The sequence below is a fragment of the Amblyraja radiata genome, chromosome 18, assembly GCF_010909765.2.
Source record: "Amblyraja radiata isolate CabotCenter1 chromosome 18, sAmbRad1.1.pri, whole genome shotgun sequence".
NCBI lineage: Eukaryota > Metazoa > Chordata > Chondrichthyes > Rajiformes > Rajidae > Amblyraja > Amblyraja radiata.
This window is the reverse complement of record NC_045973.1, coordinates 46,311,348-46,336,461: the sequence shown is the minus strand read 5'-3', so window position 1 is coordinate 46,336,461 and position 25,114 is coordinate 46,311,348. Positions and strand designations below refer to the sequence as shown.

The 25,114-nt window shown below is 41.7% G+C and overlaps 1 protein-coding gene across 1 annotated transcript in view; it reads left to right on the top strand.

Moving 5' to 3' along the window:
- The first annotated feature begins 251 nt into the window (after window positions 1-251).
- iars1 (isoleucyl-tRNA synthetase 1) overlaps window positions 252-25,114 on the top strand; it is a 168,415-nt gene continuing 143,552 nt past the window's right edge. The window contains exons 1-5 of the mRNA XM_033037262.1: window positions 252-343; window positions 10,370-10,497; window positions 11,795-11,951; window positions 12,299-12,418; window positions 14,188-14,270. Of these exons, the coding sequence (XP_032893153.1) occupies window positions 10,379-10,497; window positions 11,795-11,951; window positions 12,299-12,418; window positions 14,188-14,270 (479 nt within the window). The 5' untranslated portion in view covers window positions 252-343; window positions 10,370-10,378. The remainder of the gene's footprint in view (window positions 344-10,369; window positions 10,498-11,794; window positions 11,952-12,298; window positions 12,419-14,187; window positions 14,271-25,114) is intronic.

Sequence of the window (25,114 nt, the reverse complement as noted above, 5' to 3'; positions counted from 1 at the left end):
TGAGATACTTTGTGTGTACATTATCTTCAGTACTACCTGAGCCGCTGAGTTTCTCCGGCATTTCAGGTCTGTCATCGGCGCTACCTGTACCTGACCAGTTGAGTTACTCCAGCATTTCGTGTCAGTCTTCGGGCCGAAGGGCCTGTTGCCCGGCTTGCGTGGCGATGACCCCCATCTGTCGACCGCCTTTACCAACGGGAGGCGAGTACATTGGGAGGTGCCGCCCTTAGTTACGGGGAGCCAATGGGCGGCGGCGTTGCTGTTCGGTCGGGGTGGGTGGGTGAGGGGCTCGGCGCTCTGCTATAAGATCTTTGCTCGGCGCTGCTGTGGATGCGAGAAGCCGGTGAGTGTGGCGGCTATGCGGCTGCGGGCAATGCTTGTGTCTTTCACCCTCGATCTTTACAGCCTTTAGTCGCGGAGAACACTCTCCCGTGTGGCGGGGCACTGAATCTGACCGAGAAAGGCATCGCTGTTGGATGTTTGGAGCCGATTGAGGGAGACAAGCATGACAGCCGGCCGGCTCCTTGCAGCCAGGCCCTTCCTTTCCTCACCCCTTCCCTCCCTATGTGTAACCATCGGTCAAATGCCCAGACCTCTGCATTAGCTTGGCACCCCACGGGCACCCCACGGAATTGCCGATCTAGGGGCTCTCTTCTGTAGATACCATGCAAGAAGCAAGTGCCCACTTTCGCTTTACTCTCGATTCGCGTGTCATTCCGATTCATTGGGACTTGTGTTGCAAGTTGCCTGAAAATATTTTTATTTTGTTTAGAGCGTAGATCCCTCGTCAAAACTCTAAACTTTCATTTGCTGAAACATTTACATCGTATTTCAAATATATGATTTATTTTCTAGTTTAAAAAAATCTATTATAAAGTAGATCTTGCGACCATTTGCTAAATATTGCATCAGCCTGCGGTGATCGTGCGATGAACTTGTTTTAGAACAGGAAAAGGCAGAAAGACTATTGAAGATAATTTATGAATTATCAACTTTTTGTAATTGCCCATGCTAAATCAAAACACATTATGAAATAAAATGTATTTTCACCTATAATTATATGTTTTAGCGGTCATTGTTTAGCGGTCATCAACTAATAGCACTGCATTAGTTTTGCATATTTTCGTAGCTTGTCATTTTAAGTGTGAATGATTTCGGAAAGAACATGTGAAATTGTGACGTATCATTTTGAGCAACAGCATTTTGTTTCTCTTTTCACAAACCACTTGATTGAAGATTGTGCTGTTTACCTGTCTGATTTTACGTTGTGTCCCTGACCATAAGTGTTTATTTTAAAATATTGTTAAATCGATGGGATTTTATCTAAACACTATATATTGATGTTACCAATGCACTTAAACAACATCTGTAATTTACCAAGACCATTATTCATTCATAATTGATTACTTTGATAATAGATTCTTTGAAAACTGTTTGTAGATGAGCACTAACAAGTGCAATCTACTTTAGGAGAATTGTTTGTTCTCAAAATTAGGATGGTAGTTTTTGTGCCTGCTTTAATGACAGTGTCCACTGCTTCTTGATTGTGGCGTGCACAGCCTAAAGTTGTAGGACAACTTGTTCTATTTGATCTTATATGATTGTGCACACCAGGTTGATTGCATTCGTCGAAACAGGGCGGACCAGATGAAGGTTGCAATCTCCCACCCCAACAGTGTCCACTGATTCATCCACATCAGTTTAGCATTTTCTGGTAATTCTGACTATGCTTAATGCTAAACTAGAGTTTGCTTTGATCACCCAAGTTAGAATATTACCACTTAGCTATAATGAGGAAATCTTTATAAATAGCTCTGATGTGTTAATAGAAAGTCCTATGGGCATGAATTTTATTGATTCACATTTCACCACAATTTAATGAATATTTGCGTAATGGTTATAGAAATGACCAGATGTAGAAATGGTCCTTGTTCCAAACGTACACTGGCACCATCCCCCAACTCTTTCTCTGCTATATCAATAATTACATTGAGGCTGCCTCCTGCACCTGTGCAGAACCTCTTGATTTCATTAACTTTCGCACTAACATCCACCCTGCCCTCAAATTCACTTGGATTATCTCTGACATCTCTCCCCTTTCTTGATCGTGTTGTACTTCCGGTGGCGCTGGTGCCAGCAGCCTCCACCTTCAGCCCGGTATCTTTTTTTGTTTTTGTTTTTTTAGTTATGTTAAAGTGTGTTTTTTATGTTTTTTTAAATGTCTTTATGTGGGGGAAGATGGCACGGTAAGGGGGATACCGTCCTTCGGTCGCTTCCTGGAGAGGACGCGACTATTATTCGAGTTGCGTCCTCACCCCCCCAGCGGCCTACCTACTGGATTGGCGCGGCCTTTCCTGCCGGGATCGACCAGAGCTCCAGCAGCGGCGGGACAGCGCTGTAACATCGCGGGGCTGGCGATGCCTTACCGGGGATCGCCGTCTGGAGCCCGGAGTGCTGGACCTGCTGCACCGACATCATGGAGCTGCGGTTTGCGGAGCTCCCAACGCGGGCGGCGCTGATCAACAAGGCGGGGTCCTGCGACTCCGCTCGGCCTGCGGACTCGGGAGCTGCGGACTCCGGCTGCGGGAGGTGGCTGATCAGGAGGTCCGGGCCGCTGAGGAGGAGGATGTTCACTGTCGGGGATCGGCGTCGGCGTTCCACCAGCCCGGCGTGAGGGCCTGAACATCGGGCCGACCGGTGCGGCGACTGCGGATGCTCGGAAGGCCCAGACCACGGATGAACATCTGGGAAGATCGGAGGGGAGGCTGGCTGGACTATGGTGCCTTCCTCACCTTGGTGCCACTGTGTTATGTTGTGTCGTGGACTTTCTGTGTTTGTGCTTTCTTTTTTTAATTCAATTTTATTTTTAATATGTTTTTTTATTTATTTTTATGATACTGCCTGTAAGGAAAATTCATTTTGTTGTCTCTAATTGAGACAATGACAATAAATTTGAATACAATACAATACAATACAATACAATCTCTTCATCCCATCACAGTGGACAGGCTATCGACTGATGTCAATTATAAACTCACCTTGTCTCCCATAGAAATTTGGACTATATTTCCTCCCACCATATCTCTTGCAAAGAAGCGATCCACTACTCTCAATTGCTGTGTCATGGACATGTGCTATTTCTTTAGTAAGTGTGATCTTAGCCCTGCTGTCATAGATGGACCCCTCACCCACATCACCTCTGTGCCCCGCAGTTCAGCTCTTGTTCCCTCTCTTCTCAGATGGAACAAGGTAAAGTTATATTGATCTTCATTTTCCCCCATCAGCCTCCACATTCAATACATCATTCTCCCACATTTCCACCATCCAAACATGATCCCACCACTAGTACATCTCACCATCCCTATCTGTTTCCTCTTTCTGCAGAGACTGCTTCCTCTGCATCTCCTTACCTCACTCATCCCTTCCCATCCAAGTCACCTGAAACCACTGGTGATATAACTCCTCTCTCTATGGCTCTTCCATCATATATATCCAGCAGTCCATCCAGGTGAGACATAGGTTTGCATGCACCTCCTCTAACTTCATCTGTATATGGAGCTCCTAATATGGTCCTTAAATAGGCAAGATCAAGTGTAGACTAGGTGATCGTTTCACAGAATACTTGCACTTGGTCCACCAAGGCCTGCAGGAACTCCTCAAAGAAAACAATGAACATTAATAGTCCATTATCTGTTTATGTGCACTTTATCTGTTTTATTTATTCATGTGTGTATATATTTATACAATGGTATATGGACACACTGATCTGTTCTGTATTCATGCCTACTATATTCTGGTGTGCTGAAGCAAAGCAAGAATTTCATTGTCCTATGTGGGACACATGACAATAAACTCTCTTGAATCTCTTTGTTGATCGCCATGTTAACTCCCTTTCCTGTTCCTATATTGATCTATCAGTCCTGGGCCTCTCTCCATTGCCAGAGTGAGGGCACATTGCAAAACTGGTGAAATAGCATCTCACATTCAGTTTGGGTAGCTTCCAACTCAATGGTATGAACATTTAATTCTCCAATTTTAGGTAATATCAAAACACCACCCCTCCTCTTTCCCCCCCCCCCCCCACCCTTCCTCCTTCCTCCTTCCCCCCTTTCCTTCTCCCCCCCCTTCCCCTCTCCCCCCCTCCTTTCCCCCCCTCTCCTCTCCCCCCACCTCTTCTTTCCCTCCCCCACTCCCCTTCCACCAATTTCATGTCCCTTTTATCCTTTTCATCACTGGCTCTTGTACAACCATCTGCAAATTAAAAACAAAAAACTCTCACCGATAACCACCTATCACTTACCAGACTTTGCCCCAGCCCATCTTTTCAAGCACTCTTCTTCCCCCCCCCCCTCCCACACTACAATCAGTCTGAAGAATGATCCCAACCTGAAACGTTGCCTATCCATGTTCTCTGGAGATGCCGCCTGACCCGACAAGTTACTCCAGCAATTGATTGATTGACTTCAGTTAAATAGTATTCTATGTTTTCAAATGGAGACCAGATAAACATTAAAAGAAAATAAGGCATTCAGCAATGATGAACGAGCAGTACTGTCAGATTATTTTTGGAATACACTAGCTAAGAATCCTGAAATATATGTTTTGTTTTTCAGTGATAAAAGTACTAATGGTCCCTGATACCCATGCCTAGTTGACACCTTCCAAGACAACATACGGCTCTCTCCGCTGTTCAGTTCGCCTTTTTTTAGTGTTTCCCACACAAATTCCATAATGGTTCCTCTGTAGTGGGGGAGGAGAAGGGTGTTGTACACAAACGTTGATTGCTGGTTGTAGTCAAATGATGTGAATTTGTGTATACCACTCTGTCCTACTTTGCTCAATACCATACGCCAACACGGCACTGATTTTTATTCATGTTACACTTGCATGTACTCAGTGCTTCTGATTCCTATGGTATGACTTCTTATGGGTTTAAGTCAAATTCTTTACCCTATTTGTTCTTTTTGGCTGTTTTCCTGGATAATTCATTTTATTTTGCATATTGACATCAACATTTGTTGTTGTCTGATTATTATCTAACTCTTTTCAGGCTTCTAAATTTGCTTGTTGTGTTTTGATATTTCTTTCTCTGGGTTTAAATTCAAATTTGAGGATTTGAATTTCTGAGGATTTTGGTTTTGTTGGTTAGGATTTGGATGCCTCTATTGAAAAAGTATTGTCTTCATTCAGAGTTGGTCGGTGTACCAATGAAATTTGTCCTCATGTTTGAAAGACTTCACTGAAGGGACGAATGATGTCATGGAAGCAAGATGGCATAAAAATAAGAAATAGGTGATCAAGGTTACATCTTTGGTTGAGAGCTAACTGTAGAAGTGAAAACAAAATCCACTATTTGTGGGTCTCTGAGAAGTGAGCTTATCTTTAGCAGCAACTGATCAAATCTCCTTTCTAAGCCATGCCATTTTTAAAGCACAATTTCCTTAAAATCAATTAGACCATTCCTTTGTTACATCTTCTAATCTTAATATCAATATTCTTTGTTTTACCTGCAAAGCATCTTTGGGTGTTGCTTGCTGTTGTCTACTCTAAAGGGTCTGTCCCACTTGGGTGACTTTTTAAGCAAGTGCGGGAGATTCTGCGCACGCCTCATGATCATCACATGGTCGTCACATATTCACTGGTCGTCTCTGGTGAGTCTTCTTCATGGTCGCGAGGAGTTCTGCATTCTGGGAACTAGTCGCGGCCTCAGTATGGTCGCCGGAAATTTTTCAACATGTTGGAAATTTTTCTGCGACCAAAAATTGGTCGCCATGGAGAAAATCGATAATCCTGTATTCGTAGGTGCAGTTGTAGTGGGGTTGCCATGTAGTTATGGGTAGTCGAGGTACTTGTAGGTAGTTTTAGTTAATCGCCTTTGCTGACTCATTGTTAATCGCATTTTCATTGGCTGATTGGGGGGGAAAAACGTAAGCACGAGTTTTCAGAACCAAGGATAACCGAATGTGAAATGCCTGCCAAACTTCACAGCTGTGTATCTCTGGCTTCTTAAAAGATGTCTGGCTTCTTAAACGTGTCTCCCCTCCCCCCTCTTTTAAAGGACTTACCGTACACTGTGCTAGCCGTCTTAACCTTCCTGTTCATCACGGTGTGTGTCTGTATCACTTTGACTTTTCAGACAGCGCTCTCCCGCTTTCCTTGGCCCTCGCCGTGTGTCTGTGTCTGACAATCGCCGTTCCAGTTCCTGGTTTTTCAGCCAAGTGCCGCGAACTTCACAATCGCGGGCAGTCGGCTAAAAAATCGCTTAAGTGGGACAGGCCCTTAAGCATGTCATCATTCCTTTGCCCTACTGTCAGTATTCCAAATTTGCCTTGTCTCATGTTGAAGGAAAACAAATATTAATTGTCGGTTCTCTTTAAAGCTGCCTGAAACTTTACAATAAAAATTATGTTTGTTTGTGTTTTCATATGTCACAACTGGTAAATTTTATATGAAACAACTGGAGATGATCTGTTTCGACTAAAAAGTCAAGCAAATCGCCAATATCACATAAAATACTACAAAATTACTTTCCCAATCTGAATAGATGGGATCTCTGAGCCAAATTGCCATTCTCCTGCAGATATTTTTCCTGTGACTCCTATTCCCAATTCATACTTGATAGGGAGTTAATTTAGACCACAGTTTGTGTTGTCAGATACATTTCTCACCTCCTAATTTAATCTGGAGTTCTTCATCCTGTATGTTTGTTCTGTTCTTTGTTTGTTCTTTGTTCTTGTTCTAGATTACAATCTAGTTAAATTGTTTTACTTCTCAAATTTAATTGGCATGTCCTATTCATTTTCTTCTCGAATTCCAGCTCTAATTTTTTTGCTCTATTTCAGTTCCATCCTCGTCACAACTTACATCTTCAACCCATGCTTTTGCCTTGTTTTCCCCATGGCCATCTTTCTATTTATTTTTCCTTTTGGCATCCTTTTTTGTAATTTACGGTATTTGATCAGGCTCTTCCTGCACCCACACACAACTGACTGACTTAATCCGCTTCACCACTAACTTCCATCCGGCACTCAAATACACTTGGACCATTTCGGACACTTTCCTACCATTTCTTGACCTCACTATCTCCATCGCAGGTGATAGACTTCTGACTGACATCCACTATAAACCCACTAACTCCCATGGCTATCTTGACTATTCTTCTTCCCACCCTGCTTCCTGTAAGGACTCAACCCCCTACGCCCAATTCCTCCGTCTACGCCACATCTGCTCCCAGGATGATGTGTTTCACACCAGGGCATCGGAAATGCCCTCATTCTTCAGGGAACGGGGGTTCCCCTCCCCCACTATAGATGAGGCTCTAACCAGGGTCTCTTCCATACCCCGTAACATTGCTCTCTCTCCCCATCCCCCCATTCGTAACAAGGGCAGGGTCCCCGTAGTCCTCACCTTTCACCCCACTAGCCGTCACATACAACAAATAGTCCTCCGTCATTTTTGCCACCTCCAACGTGACCCTACCACTCGCCACATCTTCCCATCTTCCCCCCTGTCTGCTTTCCGCAACGACCGCTCCCTCCGTAACTCCCTGGTCAATTCTTCCCTCCCGCACCACCCTCTCCCCAGGTACTTTCCCTTGCAACCGCAAGAGATGCTCCACTTGTCGCTTTACCTCCCACCTCAACTCCATTCAAGGATCCAAGCAGTCGTTCCAGGTGCGACAGAGGTTCACCTGCATCTCCTCCAACCTCATCTATTGCATCCGCTGCTCTAGATGTCAGCTGATCTACATTGGTGAGACCAAGCGCAGGCTTGGCGATCGTTTCGCCGAAAAACCTCCGCTCGGTCCGCATTGATCTCCCTGATCCACCTGATCTCCCGGTGGCTCAGCACTTCAACTCCCCCTCCCATTCCGAATCTGACCTCTCTGTCCTGGGCCTCCTCCATGGCCAGAGTGAGCACCACCGGAAATTGGAGGAGCAGCACCTCATATTCCGCTTGGGCAGTCTGCACCCTAGCGACATAAACATTGAATTCTCCAATTTCCAGTAACCCTTGCTGTCTCCTCCCCTTCTCAGCTCAGCCCTCTGGCTCCTCCTCTTCCCTTTTCCTTTCTTCACCCCCCCACCCTACACCACTGAAGAAGGGTTTCGGCCCGAAACGTTGCTTATTTCCTTCGCTCCATATTGCCTCTCTCTGCCTTATGTCACCCAGCCAACCTACTATAGATGCTGCAGCACCCGCTGAGTTTCTCCAGCATTTTTGTCTACGTTGGACAGGTTGGGTGCAGTTTACCAACCTGTATATCTTTGGGATGTGGGAGGAAACTGGAGCACCCGGAGGAAGCCCACAAGGTCACATTCCCTCTGATACCTTGGGCTATCATCTTCAGCAGCGTTACTTGCAGCACCTTATCAAAGGCCTTCTGAAAATCCAGGTATACAACATCCACGGCCTCTGCGCATGTAAGAAGAGACTGCAGATTCTAGTTTAAACCAATGATAGACACAAACAGCTGGAATAACTCAGCGGGATAGGCAGCATCTCTGGAGAGAAGGAATGGGTGACGTTTCGGGTCAAGAACCTTCTTCAACTTAAATTTCAGGTCGAGACCCTTCTTCAGATGGGTCTGGTCCCGAAAAGTCACCCATTCCTTCTCTCCAGAGATGCTGCTGTCCAGCTTTTTGTAACTATCCACTGACTCTACTTGGTGTATCATGTATTTACTTAAAGAATTCCAACAGGTTTGTCAGGCAAGATCTCCCTTTCAGAAAACCATGCTCACTTCGGCCAATTTTATCATGTGCTTCTCAGTACTCAGTAATCTCACCCTCTATAATGGACTGTTATTAAAATCTTACCAACCACTGAAGTCAGTCTAACGGCCTATTGATTCCACTCTTCAGCTTTGTTCCCTTCTTGAACAGGGAGCAATATTTGAAATTTTCCAATCATCTGGAACCACTCGTGACTAGCGATTCTTGAAAGATCACTACTAATTCATTCGCAATCCCTTAGTGCCACCTCTTTCAGAACCCTATATGATATCATAATTGGTCTGAACTGATGTTTGTATTTCAGGTAGAGCCTCTTCCATTATGTTTTCATAGTTTTAGCCCATTGTTCCTTGTGTTTTGTACTCCTTCCAATTTTCATATCAAGATACACCTTATCAAAGGCCTTCTGAAAATCCCAGAGTATTATAAAGGACATTTCCCACCCCGGACATTCCCTGTTTGAACTGTTGCCGTCAGGCAGACGGTACAGATCTACAAGGACAAGGACAAACAGACTTAAAAACAGTTTTTACCCCACTGCTATAAAGGCACTAAATGTAGCCGCCAAGGAACGCAGGGGCGATACATACTAAGGGACTGTGGTACACTGTGAAGTCGACAGAAGGATGTAGGGCTGGGTGTTTATGCGTGCTATTTTCATGATATTTATTTTAGTTGTTTATCTTTTTTTTAAATATTTTACCTTGTATGTATCGTTAGCTTTTAGAAATGTTTGAATGGTGCACTGACTGGCTGACATTTTTAAATTTCGTTGTACATGGTTCATGTTACAATGACAATAAAGAAACTATTCTATTCTATTCTAAAATGTTTAAATATTTATATTAAAATTGTGCTTTTTACGTCCTGCTTTATTGTCTGAGAATTTTTTAGTACGTTGAATGGTCCTCCTGCTTGATGACTGCAACTGCTGGTCCCAACTGGTACAGATACCCACCAGCTTGAGCAAATGTCAAATCCATGCACAGAGATTGTTAGATCTTTAATCAACAGTGAGGTTTTGATCGATTGAAAGATATAGCATGGAAAAGGCCCTTTGGCCCGCCAAGTCCACACTGAGTATTGATTACCTGTTCTATGTTATCCCACTTTTGCAACCTGTCCCGACACAACTTGCAGGGGGAGGGGAATTAGGGGATTTACACAGGTCAATTAGTTTACCAACCTGTATATCTTTGGGATGTAGGAGGAAACTGGAGCACCCGGAGGAAGCCCACAAGGTCACAGGGAAAATGTGAAAACTTCACACAGACAGCCCCCAATGCTTGGATCAAATCGATCTCCAGCACTGTTTGGCAGCATCTCAACTAGCAAGGCTAATGTGCTGCCCATAATGCCCCTGATTTCCAAATTACTTATAACTACTTGAACCTCTTTGCAGGGATTGTTTCTCAAGTCATAATTTCTTGTTACTTGTTTGACTTAAATCTTTCAATTACTTGAATGTGATATTAGTATTAACAGTTTGGCAAAATGGGGTCCAATGTTTCTGATATCTATTGCTAGCTAAGACATGATCATAATTTTTGATCCACTGAGTTTATGAATTTGCTGAATTTATAACATCACTTTGTTCCCTATATTCAAAAGATTATTTCTTTCTCACAAATTAGATGTAAAGAATGGTTCAACCCGTGCCCGAAACCATCAACTTCCCTGCCGAGGAAGAGCAGATACTGAAGATCTGGAAGGAGTTGGACTGTTTTCAGGAATGTCTGAAACAATCTAAAAACAAACCAAGGTAATATATCTCATGGTTTTGCCCAGTAATTAAAAGAGAGCTATTGACATTTTGGTGAGATTTTCTCCAGTCTTTCTTCATTGTACAAACAAGGTACAGGTGACCCCTGCTTTATGGAAGTTTAGGTAATGGAAATTTGCCCCATACAACTCATGATCAGAAAATCTGAGGCATGGAATACAACTGCATTCAGTCAGAATATATGTGAAACACATAAACACATTTATTTTTTTCGTGACACTCACCCAGATGATGCGAATTTGCGTTGCGGAAATATTGATATGGACTGTTTTCTAGGAATGTAGCTCATCTGCCCCATATCTCCCAAACCTTTCAACCCTCACCCCACCCCACCAAAATGCAGGCTAATGCCTGCAAAAAGTATATTATTATCTTAGTTGCCGAGTGAAATTGGGTGACACTTTCAGGTAACATTTATTTTACTATACAGTTTCATTAGTTTATTTTCTATTTGCTAATGTGTTGTGCTTGAACTCACTAAAACAGCCATGCTTCCAGGTGATGAGAAGTTTAATTTCTTGTGAATAGCAGCCATGAAAGAGTACAAATGTTACACTCCACTATCACAGCAATATTTATATTTGCCTCTCCTTGATTCTCAATATCTGTGAAACTTTATATTTTTCTCACCACTATCTAGTTTTGAATGACTGACTTGACGTCCTTTTGATCTCCATAAACTCAATTTTTTTAAATAATCATCTCTCGGTATTGTCCTTGACATATTCATGGCTGTACATCAGTCTAATCTGCCATCCTGAATTTGTCTCCAGGTACATTAATTGAAAACCTTCATCCTCCTTATTAAATTGTGTCATCAATCATGATTCAACTCCACTATCTGTAAGGTTCTCAGTCTCCAGTCTAACTTTGTTCCAAATTGTTCTTATTTTCTAGAACACCCACCTACTCTACCTCTGGCAGTCTACATTAATGTTGGCAAATCTTTCAGCTTTGTTGGAGGTGCATTTTCACACTGTCTTTTAACCTTATGCACCTTCCAACTTTTTTCTTTTTTCGAAATGTTTTTCTAAAATACGATTTGTTCTCTTTAAACAAACTTTCAGTCACCTTTTGCGCCCTTTGTCCTTTTACTTTATTACTTTTGATGTTCATTTTCCTTTCATAGCAGGCAGAAAATATGCCAAAGTATTCCTGTATAACTATATCATTATATTTATTTTCAGTATTGACTTTGTTGATAATTGAATATGTGCTTGATTTACTGATTTGAATTTAATTGTGGATTATTTATTATCAATGTTGGATTTCACAGGTACACTTTTTATGATGGTCCACCTTTTGCCACTGGCCTTCCACACTATGGTCATATTCTTGCTGGGACAATAAAGGACATAGTGACCAGATTTGCTCATCAGAGTGGATTCAGTGTGGAAAGAAGATTTGGATGGGATTGCCATGGCTTGCCTGTGGTAGGTTGCTGTTATTCTATTATGAAATAAGAACTTTAGTGTAGTTCTGTGTATAAATATATCTGCACTTTTGCATTTATTCATTTTAACTATTTACTCACCTCATTATCTTAGCAATTTTTGAAACTGACGATTTAACAGAGAAGTAGATTGCAGTTTTTCTGATTGTTTCAATGCTTGTTATTCATGTCTGAAAGGAATTGTGCAGCATTCCCATTTTGCTTAAAATACCATTGATTTATTAAGTTTTTAAAATCTTGCTGTGTTTTGAATGTTTGATGAAAGAAATTAAAAAGGGTCAAATTTTGTATCATGTATGAACAATTTTTTTAAAATTTTGTGTGTAGGAATATGAAATCGACAAGACGCTGGGTATAAAAGGACCTGAGGATGTAGCAAAAATGGGAATAGCTGAATACAACAGACATTGTCGAAGTATAGTGATGAGATATTCGGGAGAATGGGAGGTAAGTGTTGCTGACAGCAGAAACTGGAAATCTAAAATTAAAAAAAAAATATATATATATATGGTTGGCTCCCGGCTTCACACGGCTGGTCCCCCAACACAATATTCCACCTCTCTACCAATTCCAAGATTGCTGGCCAATGTGGGGGGGGGGGGGCTTTCTGGAGTGCTAGCATGGGTGTTGTTGGCCGAAGGGACTGGTTTACAAAGGGACATTGTGGGCCGAATGGATTATTGGGCTGGCAGCTCAGTCACTCAGGCCTGGCAGCTCAGTAACTCAAGCCTGGCAGGCTGGCAGCTCAGAGGGTGGCCAATCAATTTTAGACATTTTCATCTTTTTTTACAGTTGCAAAAGGCACATTTCAATAGACACACAGTTGCAAAAGGCACAGTTTAAAAACACATCAAGGGCACTCACAGGTCAGTATTCTCAGTGTTCTGTAGATTTCCAGCTCAGACAGTCGTGACCCTCTCCCTCCCCCATCTTGCAGAGATTGAGCCACACCCACACTTGCGGGTTTTATAGCCCCTCCCCCTCCCACCAGAAGGGGTGAGGCCTTCATTGCGTGATTGAGGAGAGAGAATCTCAATATTTTTAAAACATTAATAAGTCTTTTATTTTTCATCGATGAGAAAAATCCTCTGGCACTGACAGCTGGAGGGAGACTCAGAGTAAGGTGGCCAAAAATCACAGCCGTAAGTGGTCGCGTTTTTTCTAAAATCAATATACAGTGCAAACAGGAAGTGGTCAAGTTTAGACTTTTAATTATATAGATATATGATCTCTCAATGGAATGAACAATGTAGAAAACGTAGAATCAAAAATGTTTTAGGTTGTAATGGAAGAGGGTTGGAGAAAACAACGGTGAAGGGACTGTGCCAGCTGAGAAAAGTTGGTGAACACTTATTAATTGCTGCTGGTCTGTCAAATAACAGAAGATGAATGAGAATGGAGAGAGGGGTTAAAATAATACTGGAATTGTGAGGAACAAAACTGCGATTTCTAAAACCAGTTGTGAAAGCGAAAGCTAAAAGTACTCAGTGTGTCAGGCAGCATTTGTGCAGAGACAATAAAGTGGCTAATGCTATAGCTGGAACTATCCAGTCTGAAATTAACTAAAAATGGCTGGTGATGTGAATTCACTGAGTCTCGATGGCTGTGATGTGTGTAGTTGAGAGACAAGCTGCTCTTCCTTGAATTTCGTCCTCAGAATTTAATACTGAAGATTGCATGCTATAACGTAATCTTCAACATTTTTTTGGATAATTATTGAATATAGCATACACCCTCCCATATTGGTGTGTATGATTTGGGAAGTCCTCAAAAATTTTGTAAGAACTCTTGTTTCAAAAATAGGATCTCTTTGGCTGGTTTGGCTACATGAACTGGCCTCAATTACCTTCTGTGGCAGAGAATTCCACAGATTCACCACTGTGAAAAAAATGATTTTCTCATCTCGGTCCTAAAAGACTTCCCCCTTATCCTTAAACTGTGACCCCTTGTTCTGGACTTCCCCAACATCGGGAATAATCTTCCTGCATCTAGCCTGTCCAACCCCTTAAGAATTTTGTACGTTTCTATAAGATCCCCCCTCAATCAACATGATGTAATACATTGACAGATTGGGTCAAGTGTGTTAAATTTTGTGAAGTTATTTTTTCATTATCAATATTACACGACAACAAAAAACTGATGTTCATTATTTAGCTTTTGCTGTTTATGATAAAGCTGAATTAAAAATGTTTGTGAATGTTATTCTTCTCCATCAGTCTGCTATCACTAGATTGGGACGCTGGATTGATTTTAAGAATGATTATAAGACCCTGTACCCATCCTTCATGGAATCTGTCTGGTAAGTCATAAAATAAACATGCATTTTATTGATGATAATTTTATTTAAATATATTTGGTGACTGATTACTCTTATTCATCCATTTAATAAAGTATAATTGAATCATTGAATTGAATCATCATTGAAGACAAATAAGAAAGAGGAAGCCCATTTAAGATGGAGGTGAATAATTCTTGAGGTTTATGCATTTTTGGAATATTTCACCAAAAGAAAATGAGACATTGAACATATTTGTGACAGACATACAATGATGTTTGCAGTGCATGGATGTCAAGTTGCATGTGGAATAGGCAGGAAGATGGTTGCAAGTCCAATGCCAGACTGGCCATATTAAGAGTCATAGATAAGAAAGCACATATTTAACATTGCAGATCTCGACTGAATTACTCTAAATTTTGGTGGTGGATTTCCAATTTGCCGACTGCAAATACTCTCATAACAGCCCACATTTATTAGCTTTTACCTGCATAAGCTTATTCTCTAGCTTCACAATACACCAAAACTGAAGTGTTGATCTTCTGGTTCACTGCATGCCAATCCCAGATTGGGTGTGCTGGAACGCTGATTCCTTAGTAATCAATATATCGATGCAACCTTTAAAATCTTGCAGTGTTTACAACCCCCTGTGCCCATCAATCATGATTATGCTGACCTCTGTTGCTGTAGCTTGAGAAACACGACCAGGATGTGAAAGCCATTGTCTGTGTTGAATGTTGTATTATTCCTACTATAAACCAGTAAGTGACGTTTTATGAGTTCATTAATGTAAATTATTATTTTATGTGATTTGGTTGTCATTATTCACCTATCTGTATCTGCTGCTGATGTTCACTAGATTCCTGCACACAGCTTTAAAAAAATCTCTGTGAAGGCAAACTGAGTAAATGCTTCATTGGCTTCATTTAATAAGTAGCTTTATTCTACTGTAGAACACGAAGTATAATGGAAGACAGATCTCACAATGAGTTCATGTCCTGTTTGTATACATTTACAAAGCTAATCTCTATAATGTGCATTTATAATGGGCCAAAGATAGACCCAAAAAGCTGGAGTAACTCAGCGGGACAAGCAGCATCTCTGAGAGAAGGAATGGGGTTGGGATCCTTCTTCAGAATGGCCCCTTATTGATCGTAAATGCCCAAAAAGGGGTGAAATTATTTTGGACCAACTGCTGGCTGAAATACAAACTAATATCAGGGTGAAGCTGCAGGTGGCTGTTGATGCTTTGAAAGTGCGAGTAATCTAAAAATATTAATATTTGTCCGTTTGCCATGATCAGATTAGCCTGAAGATAAATTCCAGATTTGAGTACGGTGAAGTACGGAAGATAGAGTGGCAGGTGGCAATAATAAACAGCCAGAGAGCCTTGATAGTTCATAAATCTGTCAAGCGGGTCATGCTGAGTGTCAAGTCTTTCGAGGATGGGGTTGGCATCGTGATTGGAACTCCATTATTCTGGCTACTGATCTTCAGTTGGATTCGTGCCAGGGGACATCCTGATGGAAATATAGTGTGATTAGGAAAGTTTGGATGATGTTCTAATCATTGAAGATTGACTTCTTCGCTTCTAGGCTTTTACAGTTTAACTGCAATTTGTTGAAAATATTTTTGGAAATTGTCTTACTACTGCAATTGTTCTATAATGTTTATAAGAACTAGTTCGGTTTCACGTTTTAATAAATGTGAAACATTTGTTAACATTTATATACAATGTAGTATGTATTTATTTGTTTCCAAAGGACTGAAAGACTACTTTTGTCATCACCTTCATAAGATCAAAGAGCTTCTTGGCCTGGATTTTCTTTATTGTAATTCTCTGCTTACAATCACCTTTCCTGTTCCCCAGAGTTCAACATTTACCTTCTGTGGATCAGTAGGGCTGAATTAGCTTGCTGAGATGAGCAGCAGATCCCAGAAGGTAGAAATGTGTCTCACTAGAAACAGTCGCACCTGCAAAGCTCCTCTGGAATGACAAATGACAAATCTATATCCTCTGTGTGTGTCAAGTTTCAATGCTGCCAGTTTGTCATTGTTCTTGAAGAATTAATTAAGAATGAGATTATAAAATTTACTAACATTTAAAAAAAATCAATTAAAACACTGGTAAATATTTAAACAGTAAAATAGACAAGTAATAAAAATGTGTACTTTATCCTAGCCATACTTCCCTGAAGCCAGAATGCTTAATGTCTTGCCGAGCTTTTCTACCTAGTTGGTTTCTACATGAAGTCCAGTGACAGAGTGCAAACTGGAAATCACAATTGGAGTTTAGCAGCAAGATTGAAACGCCCACTCTTATGTGGGTAAATGTTGAATCTGTCAGTAATTACATGCAAAACCTGGACTCTTGGCTGCCATAGATTTTGTCTGGATGTCTCTGTAAAATCATTTCCTCCCACAGCCTTCATTGCTTCTAATTCTTCACTGTTTTTGCATCAGCTGTTTCGTCAAATTCATCAGGCACATCATTCATTCAATGAACACATCATCCTATTCAATAGTTTATTCTTGCACAATCATAAATCACAAATTAATGAGCAATTAAACCAGGTTTAATGCCCAATCATAATTGGGATACGGTGGTGATGTAGTGGTAAAATTCCCAGATTAATAATCCAGTGATTTGGAATAATAATCCTTAGATTTCAAATCCACCAGGACAGCTATGGAATTTAAATTCAATTAATAATCTGAATTTGGAAATAAAATCTGGTTTTAGTAACAATAAGCATAAATAATTACTGGATTGTTGCCAAAAACGATCTAGTTTGCTATGTCTTTGGGGGAGGATACAGGGCCGTCTTAACACATGGGCACGCTGGGTAGTGCGGGGCCCCATGAGCACAGGGGCCCCATGCTAATCTATGTATCGTAAAATATTATTGTAGAACATGAAAACGGAGAAGAACATCGCAAGTGCATGACGGCATATTTGATTCGGCATAAAGAAACTGGAAGTGTAGGTGCACTGCTCTGCCAGGGGGCCTAGAATGCTGTTAAGATGGCCCTGGGAGGATACCTGCTATTCTTAACTGCCATGGCCTCTATGTGCATAAAGACCCATGCCTTGTGGTTGATTCTTAAATGCCTTAGCAAACCACTCAGTTCCATCATTAGTACTGCATTTAAACAGAGGATAAAACTTGATGAAGTTAGCATTGACCTAGGCACCAAAGTTATTCCCAGCCCTGTTGCTGTGCAAAGTCCTCTTCACCAGGGACTGGTGTACAAATTGGGAAAGCTGTTCCACAGATGAGTTGGGCAACAATCTGACTTGATTGCTTTCACAGAATCGCACCACCAATAGGTGAGATTCATAAGCGGTGGGAAGGCCCTTTCCTGAAAGCTGTTCAATTCCACCAAAAGTGGTGGCATCATAGTACGCAGTTGAAGGAATTGGCTCTTGAAGTCCCCAACACTCTGCAGACAGTGCAAAGTCACATGGCAATAGTTCAAATGTGGACAAGATAGCTTCATCCTGATCGCCACCTACTGTCCTCCCTTAGCTGATAAATCAGTGGTCCTTTGTATTGAGCAACGCCTGGATGAATTTCTGTGTCCATCACTAAGGCTCGAAGGGCCGAATGGTCTACTCCTGCACCTATTGTCTATTGTGTTTACAGCAACAGCACTGACTGAATCTTGAGAAGCAGCTTTCAGTCAGAGTCATCACTTGGGACAAATTTACCTGACAACATCCTCATGAATCTCAGTGACCTGTGCATCTGTCTATGCTGGTGTTGGCACAGTCTTTGTGGAGGCAATGTTCTGTCTCCACACTGAAGATTATGTTGTCCACCACAATCGTGCTTAATAATTTGGACTCAGAACCGACCTGGAAGCTGTAAACTGGGCATCCACGAGGACCTGGGATATTAGCAGCAGTGTAATCTCATGACCCTGTATATTCTTCACTTAACTATAATGCAAGATGATCAAGCATGGTTCAAGCTCCAACAGATAAGTGGCAAATAAAGTTTGTGCCACAAAAGTGCTAAGCAATGATCATCTCCACGAATGGCTCTGCCTTCAATACCATAATTCCAACCAAACTTGTCTCCAAACTCCTTGTCCTAGGATTCAGCATTCCTCTCTGCAAATGGATCATTAACTCTCTGACCCATAGAGCACAATCAATAAGGATAGGCGACGAAACATAGGTGACGAAACTCCATGATAATTCTCAACACTGGCAAGGTTGCATTCTTAGCCCCTTACCATACTCTCTTTTACATTATTGTGTGACCATATTTTGCTCTCACCTCACAAGTCTGCAGATGACATTATTGTGATAGGCCATAGAAACATAGAAAATGTGCAGAGTAGGCCATTCGGCCCTTTGAGCCAGCACTGACATTCAGTATGATCATGGCTGATCATCCAATATCTGTATCCCGTTCCTGTTTTTCCCCATATCCCTTGATTCCCTTACCCCTAAGAACTATAACTCTCTTGACAACATCCAATGAATTGTCCACTGCCTTGTGTGGCATAGCATTAAACAGAATCACAACTCTCTGGGTGAAAAACCTTTACCTCATCTCAGTCCTAAATGGCCTACCCCATATTCTTAAACTGTGACCCCTGGTTCTGGACTCCCCCAACATTGGGAACGTTTTTCCGGCATCTATCCTGTCCAATCCTTTAAGATTTTTATATGTTTCTATAAGATACCCTCTCATCCTTCTAAATTCCAGTGAATCCAAGCTCAGTCGACCCATTCTTTCATCATATGTCAGTCCCGCCACCCTGGGAATGAACCTGGTGAACTCGCTCAATAGCAATAATGTCCTTCCTCAAATTAGGAGACCAAAACTGCACACAATACTCCATGTGCGGTCTCACCAGGACCCTGTAAACTACAGTAGGACCTCCTTGCTCCTAAACTTAAATCCTCTTGCAATGAAGGCCAACATGCCATTAACTTTCCTCACTGCCTGCTCTACCTGCAGGCTTACTTTCAGTGACTGATGTCCAAGCACAACCAGGTCTTGTTGCACCTCCCTTTTCCTAATCTGACAGCATTCAGATAATAATCTGCCTATCTGTTCTTGCCACCAAAGTGGATAACCTCACATTTATCCACATTATGCTGTGTTTGCCATGCATCTGCCCACTCTACCAACCTATTCAAGTCCCCCTGCAGCCTCATAGCATCCTCCTTGAATCTCACACTGCCACCCAGCTTTGTCTCACCCACAAACCTGGAGATGTTACATTTAATTCTCTCGTCTGAATCGTTAATTATATATTGTAAATAACTGGGGTCCAAGCACTGAGCCTTGCAGTACCTCACTGCTTGCCATTCTGAAAAGGACCTGTTAATTCCTACTCTTAGTTTCCTGTCTGCCAACCACTTCTTTATCTGTCAATACCCTACCCTCAATACCATGTGCTCTAATTTGTGTGGGACCTGGTCAAAGGCTTTTTGAAAGTCCAGATACACCACATCCACTGGCTCTCCCTTATCCATTCTACTTGGTACATTCTCAAAAAACTCCAGCAGATTAGTCAAGCATGATTTTCCCTTCATAAATCCATGCTGACTTTGAAGGATTTTTTGAAGATGTAACTAGGAAAATGGACAAGGGAGAGCCAGTGGATGTAGTGTGCCTGGACTTTCAGAAAGCATTTGATAAGGTGCCACATAGGAGATTAGTGGGCAAAATTAGGGCACATGGTATTGTGGGTAGAGTGCTGACATGGATAGAGATGTGTTGGCAGACAGGAAACAAAGAGTATGGATTAACGGGTCCCTTTAAGAATGGCAGGCAGTGACTAGTGGGGTACCACAAGGCTCGGTGCTGGGACCGCAGCTGTTTACAATATACATCAATGATTTGGATGAAGGGATTCAAAGTAACATTGGCAGTGTGGACTGTGAGGAGGATGCTATGAGAATGCAGGGTGACTTGGACAGGTTGGGGGAGTGGGTTGGGGGAGTGGGCAGATGGATGGCAGATGAAGTTTAATGCGAATAAATCTGAGGCTATCCACTTTGGTAGCAAAAACAGGAAGGCAGATTACTATCTAAATGGTGTCAAGTTGGGAAAAGGGGAAGTACAACGGGATCTGGGGGTCCTTATTCATCAGTCTATGAAAGTAAGCATGCAGGTACAGCAGGCAGTGAAGAAAGCGAATGGCATGTTGTCCTTTATAACAAGAGGAATCGCATATTGGAGCAAAGAGGTCCTTCTGCAGTTGTACAGTGCTCTAGTGAGACCACACCTGGAGTATTGTGTACAGTTTTGGTCCCCTAATTTGAGGAAGGACATTCTTGCTATTGAGGTGGTGCAGCGTAGGTTTACAAGTTTAATTCCCGGGATGGCGGGACTGTCACATGCTGAGAGAATGGAGCAGCTGGGCTTGTACACTCTGGAGTTTAGAAGGATGAGAGGGTACCTCATTGAAACATATGAGATTGTTAAGGGTTTGGACACGCTAGAGGCAGGAAACATGTTCCCGATGTTGGGGGAATCCAGAACCAGGGGCCACAGTTTAAGGAGTAAGCCATTTAGAATGGAGACGAGGAAACTACTTTTTCTCACAGAGAGTGGTGAGTCTGTGGAATTCTCTGCCTCAGAGGGCGGTGGAGGCAGGTTCTCTGGATGCTTTCAAGAGAGAGCTAGATAGGGCTCTTAAAACTAGCGGAGTCAGGGGATATGGGGAGAAGGCAGGAACGGGGTACTGATTGGGGATGATCAGCCATGATCATATTGAATGGCGGTGCTGGCTCGAAGGGCCAAATGGCCTACTCCTGCACCTATTGTCTATTGACCGATTCTGTCACTGCTTTCCAATTACGCTGCTATTACATCTTTAATAATCGACTCAAGCATCTTCCCCACTACCGATGTAAGGCTAACTGGTCTATAATTCCCTGTTTTCTCTCTCCCTCCTTTATTAAAAAGTGGGGTTACATTGGCTACCCTCCAGTTCACAGGAACTGATCCAGAGTCTATAGAACATTGGAAAATGATCACCAATGCATCTACGATTTCTAGGGCCACCTCCTTGAGTACTCTGGGATGCAGACCATCAAGCCCTGAGGATTTATCTGCCTTCAGTCCCAACAGTTTACCCAACACCATTTCCAGACTAACGTGGATTCCCTTCAGTTCCACCCTTCCTTAGTGAAGACAGAACCAAAGTTTAAGTGGTCTGCCATATCCTTGTTTACCATTATAAATTCACCTATCTCTGACCAAGGGTCCTGCATTTGTCTTTGCTAATCTTTTCCTTTTTACAAATCTAAAGAAGCTTTTACAGTCAGTTTTTATATTCCCTGCAAGCTTTCTTTCATGCTCTCCCCCCCCCCCCCTCTTAATTAACCCCTCTGTCTTCCTCTGTTGGATTCTAAATTTCTCCCAGTCCTTTGGTTTTCTGCTTCCTCTGGCCAATTTATACGCCTCATCCTTGGATTTTGATCTTTGGATTTAAATCTTAGATCTTCCTTGGATTGGCCAGATCTCAAACAATGATGAGACTATCAGGAAGCAAATAAGAGACATTGGTAGCATAGCATCAAAATAATAAGTTCACCCTCAATGTGAGCAAAACAAAGGAGTAAGTTATCAACTTAAGAACGCATGGTGTAGTGCACAATCCAATCTGTATCAGAGGTGCTGAAGTGGAAATGGTCGAGAGTTTCAAGTTCCAATGTGTAAATATCACCAATAATTTGTCCTGGTCCCATCACATTGGCACTATAAGCTTGCTGATGTTCTGCTTGCTTAGAAGACTGAGGAAATTCGGCATGTCTCCAATGATTCTTACCAATTTCTATAAATGCCCCATAGAAAGATGGCGATACATCATACATCACAGCTTGGTATGGAAACTGCTCTGCCCATGACCAGAAGAAATTTCAAAGAGTTGTGCATACATCCCACTATGTCATGCAAACCATCCTCTCACCCTCATCAACTACATCTACACCACACACCCTTCAGATAAATGTCGATATAATCAAGGGCCACTCACACCCTGGTCATTTTTTTCCTTCTCTCCTGTCATTAGGTTAGAAAATATAAAAGCTTGAAAGCACTAACACCAGATTCAAGAACAGCTACTTCCAGCTGTTATCAAACTCTTAAACAGAACTCTCATGTACTAAGGATGTACTCTTAATCTCCCATTGTGACTCGTGCATTTTTTAAACTGTATTTTCTCTGAAGCTGCAACACTATATTCTGCTGTCTGTTTCTCTCTTGCACACCCTAATGTACTTGCGTATAGTATGATTTGCGTTGGTAGCACTTGCAATAAAGTTTTTCACTGTATCTTGGTACATGTGACAATAATAAACCAATACTAATACCTTCTCCAACAAGAGGAAAATCTATTGCTTACCCTTGGTTTTACTGTGGCCAATTTCCTCCACCATTAACATCTCGGGGGCAGAAACTCAACTAAATCAACCTCAGAAAGCAGGTGAAAGATCCAGTGGTGAGTGATTCATGTCCTGATACTCAAGCCACAAGTTAGGAACATGACAAAATACTCCCCACTTTCCTAGATATGTGTACCTCTGGCCACTCTAAAGCTTGACACATTCTTGGACAAAGCAAACTGTTTAATTGGCATTCTGTCAAGCACCCTAAACATTCCCTTCACTACCAATTCACAATGGCTGCAGTGTGTTCATTCTACACAGTTTACTGCAGTTAAATTCCCAGGTATTCTGACAGTAACTACACCAGTAGGGCAAGGCCAGTAGACACATAGCAGTACTGCCACCTGCAGATTCATCATCCTGACATTGAAAAATATTGCCAGTTCTTCATTGTCACTTGTTCTTAATCCTGGAATCCCCCCCCCCAAACAGCATTCTTCATCTGGACTGTTGTGATTTGAGAAGATGAACTGCCACATATTCCCAAGGGCAATTAGGTGGGCAATAAATGCTACGCCCAGATGCCAGCAATGCCCAGATTCGGAAAAAAATAAAATACAGTTATAGGTGATAGAAAATGCTAGAAGGGTTAGTAGAAGGGAAATTAATCAGATACAGTTTGATTCCTGTCCCACAGATGTTGCTAATTGGTTTTATAACATTGCTATTATCAGATGGCCAGCAATATACATGATTTAAAAAAATTTCTGCAAATAATTGGTACTAGGAAAGGTTATGTGGGCATCTAGCAATTGACGATACTTAGTTGAACAAAACAACGATCATTTTGGGAATGAGAAAAAAGGAAAATATTTTTCCACCAAGTTCTTAACATCGAAAATAGTTGTGTTGACCACTTAAAAAGAATGTATTGTTTGCAGATCAAATAATATGTTTGGTCAAAGTGAGTATGCAAAATATAGATCCACAAACCCGTGGAACTGTACTTTCATATCATTTCCAGGAGGTGGTACTATGGATCCTGTAAAGCTGACTGCTACATGTTGATGTTTTCTCATGTTTCTGGGAGCAGCATTTTTCATTGGGGATTGTGGAAATTGCTGGAAATTCAGCATTTATTGCCCATACTAATTGCCCATTTTCACTACTTGTTCAGATGCTTTTAAGATCAGCAATGCTGTCGGGAGTCTGCACTTCCAGGTAGTAAAGACCTGACTGGGATTGTTTGATTAATGCAGTTTAATTTGCCCATTGCTAGTTAGATTACAATAATTGTTAATATAATGACCCTGATACTGTCAGTCGATACCACTGATTACGAGTTTTTGTCGAGGATTTGTGTGGACCAGTCTACCTCTGATTCTTTTGAATTTCTACCAATTAAATTTAAATCTAATACTGAGGACCCCATCATTGCACAAGCCAGTCACTGACCAATTTGGTTCACCCTTTGATTCAAGAAACTACTAGATGCACAAATAGACTTAACATAAGAATATAGGAAATGGAAGCAGAAGTAAGCCATTCAGCCTATATGCCTACCTTGTCCTTCAGTAACATCATGGCAAATCTTTTTCTCCAGCACCGCTGTACTCCACTCACCCTATATGTCATGATTGACTTAATATCCAGAAGTCTAGAAATCTCTGTCTTGAATACACCAAGTCATTGAGGTTCCACAGGCCTCTTAAGTATATAATTCCAAAGTTTCACTACCCACTTGAAGATTTTTACTGATCTCAATCCTGTTTATCCAACCCTTTATATTGAAATTATAAACAGTGCAGGTCTATCCACCACATCAACCCTATAAGAATTTTGTGTGTTCAATAAAATCACACTGCATTCACCTAAATCTTGTTGAAATCAGCTGCAAACACTCCTTCAATCTACCGTCGATAGTAACAGCCCTTGATAGCAGGTCAGCATTTCACTGAGCATGCCATCAACGAATTGGAGTAAACTTTAAAGTCAATTGAAGCAAAGCTGGTGGATTGGATTGGATTGGATTTGGTGGAATAATTGTCATGGTCTGAAGTCATCTTTAGCATTTAGGTGGATTGCTATAAACTAATACATTTGTTTTAGAACTTTACAAGTTTTTCAGCTCAATGTTCATGGCTGTTTTAGAAGTCCCTACCCTGGGAAAAAGACTGTGACTATAGACCTTATCGATTCCCCTCATAATTTCATAAACCTCTATAAAGTTATCTTAACCTCTTAAGCTCAAACGAAAAAAGCCCCAGCCTCTCCTTATAACACAAGACCAGTCCTGGTAACATCCACGTGAATTGTTTTTGCCCCCTTCGCAGCTTACTGACATCCTTCCTATAGCTGGGCGACCAGAAATCCACACAGTACTCCAAGCGTGAGCTCGCCAACGTCTTGTACAATTGCAATGACGTCTCAACTCCTGAACTCAATACCTTGACCAATGAAGGCAAGGGTGCCAAAATCTATCTTCACTGCTCTGTCTGTGTTGCTATTT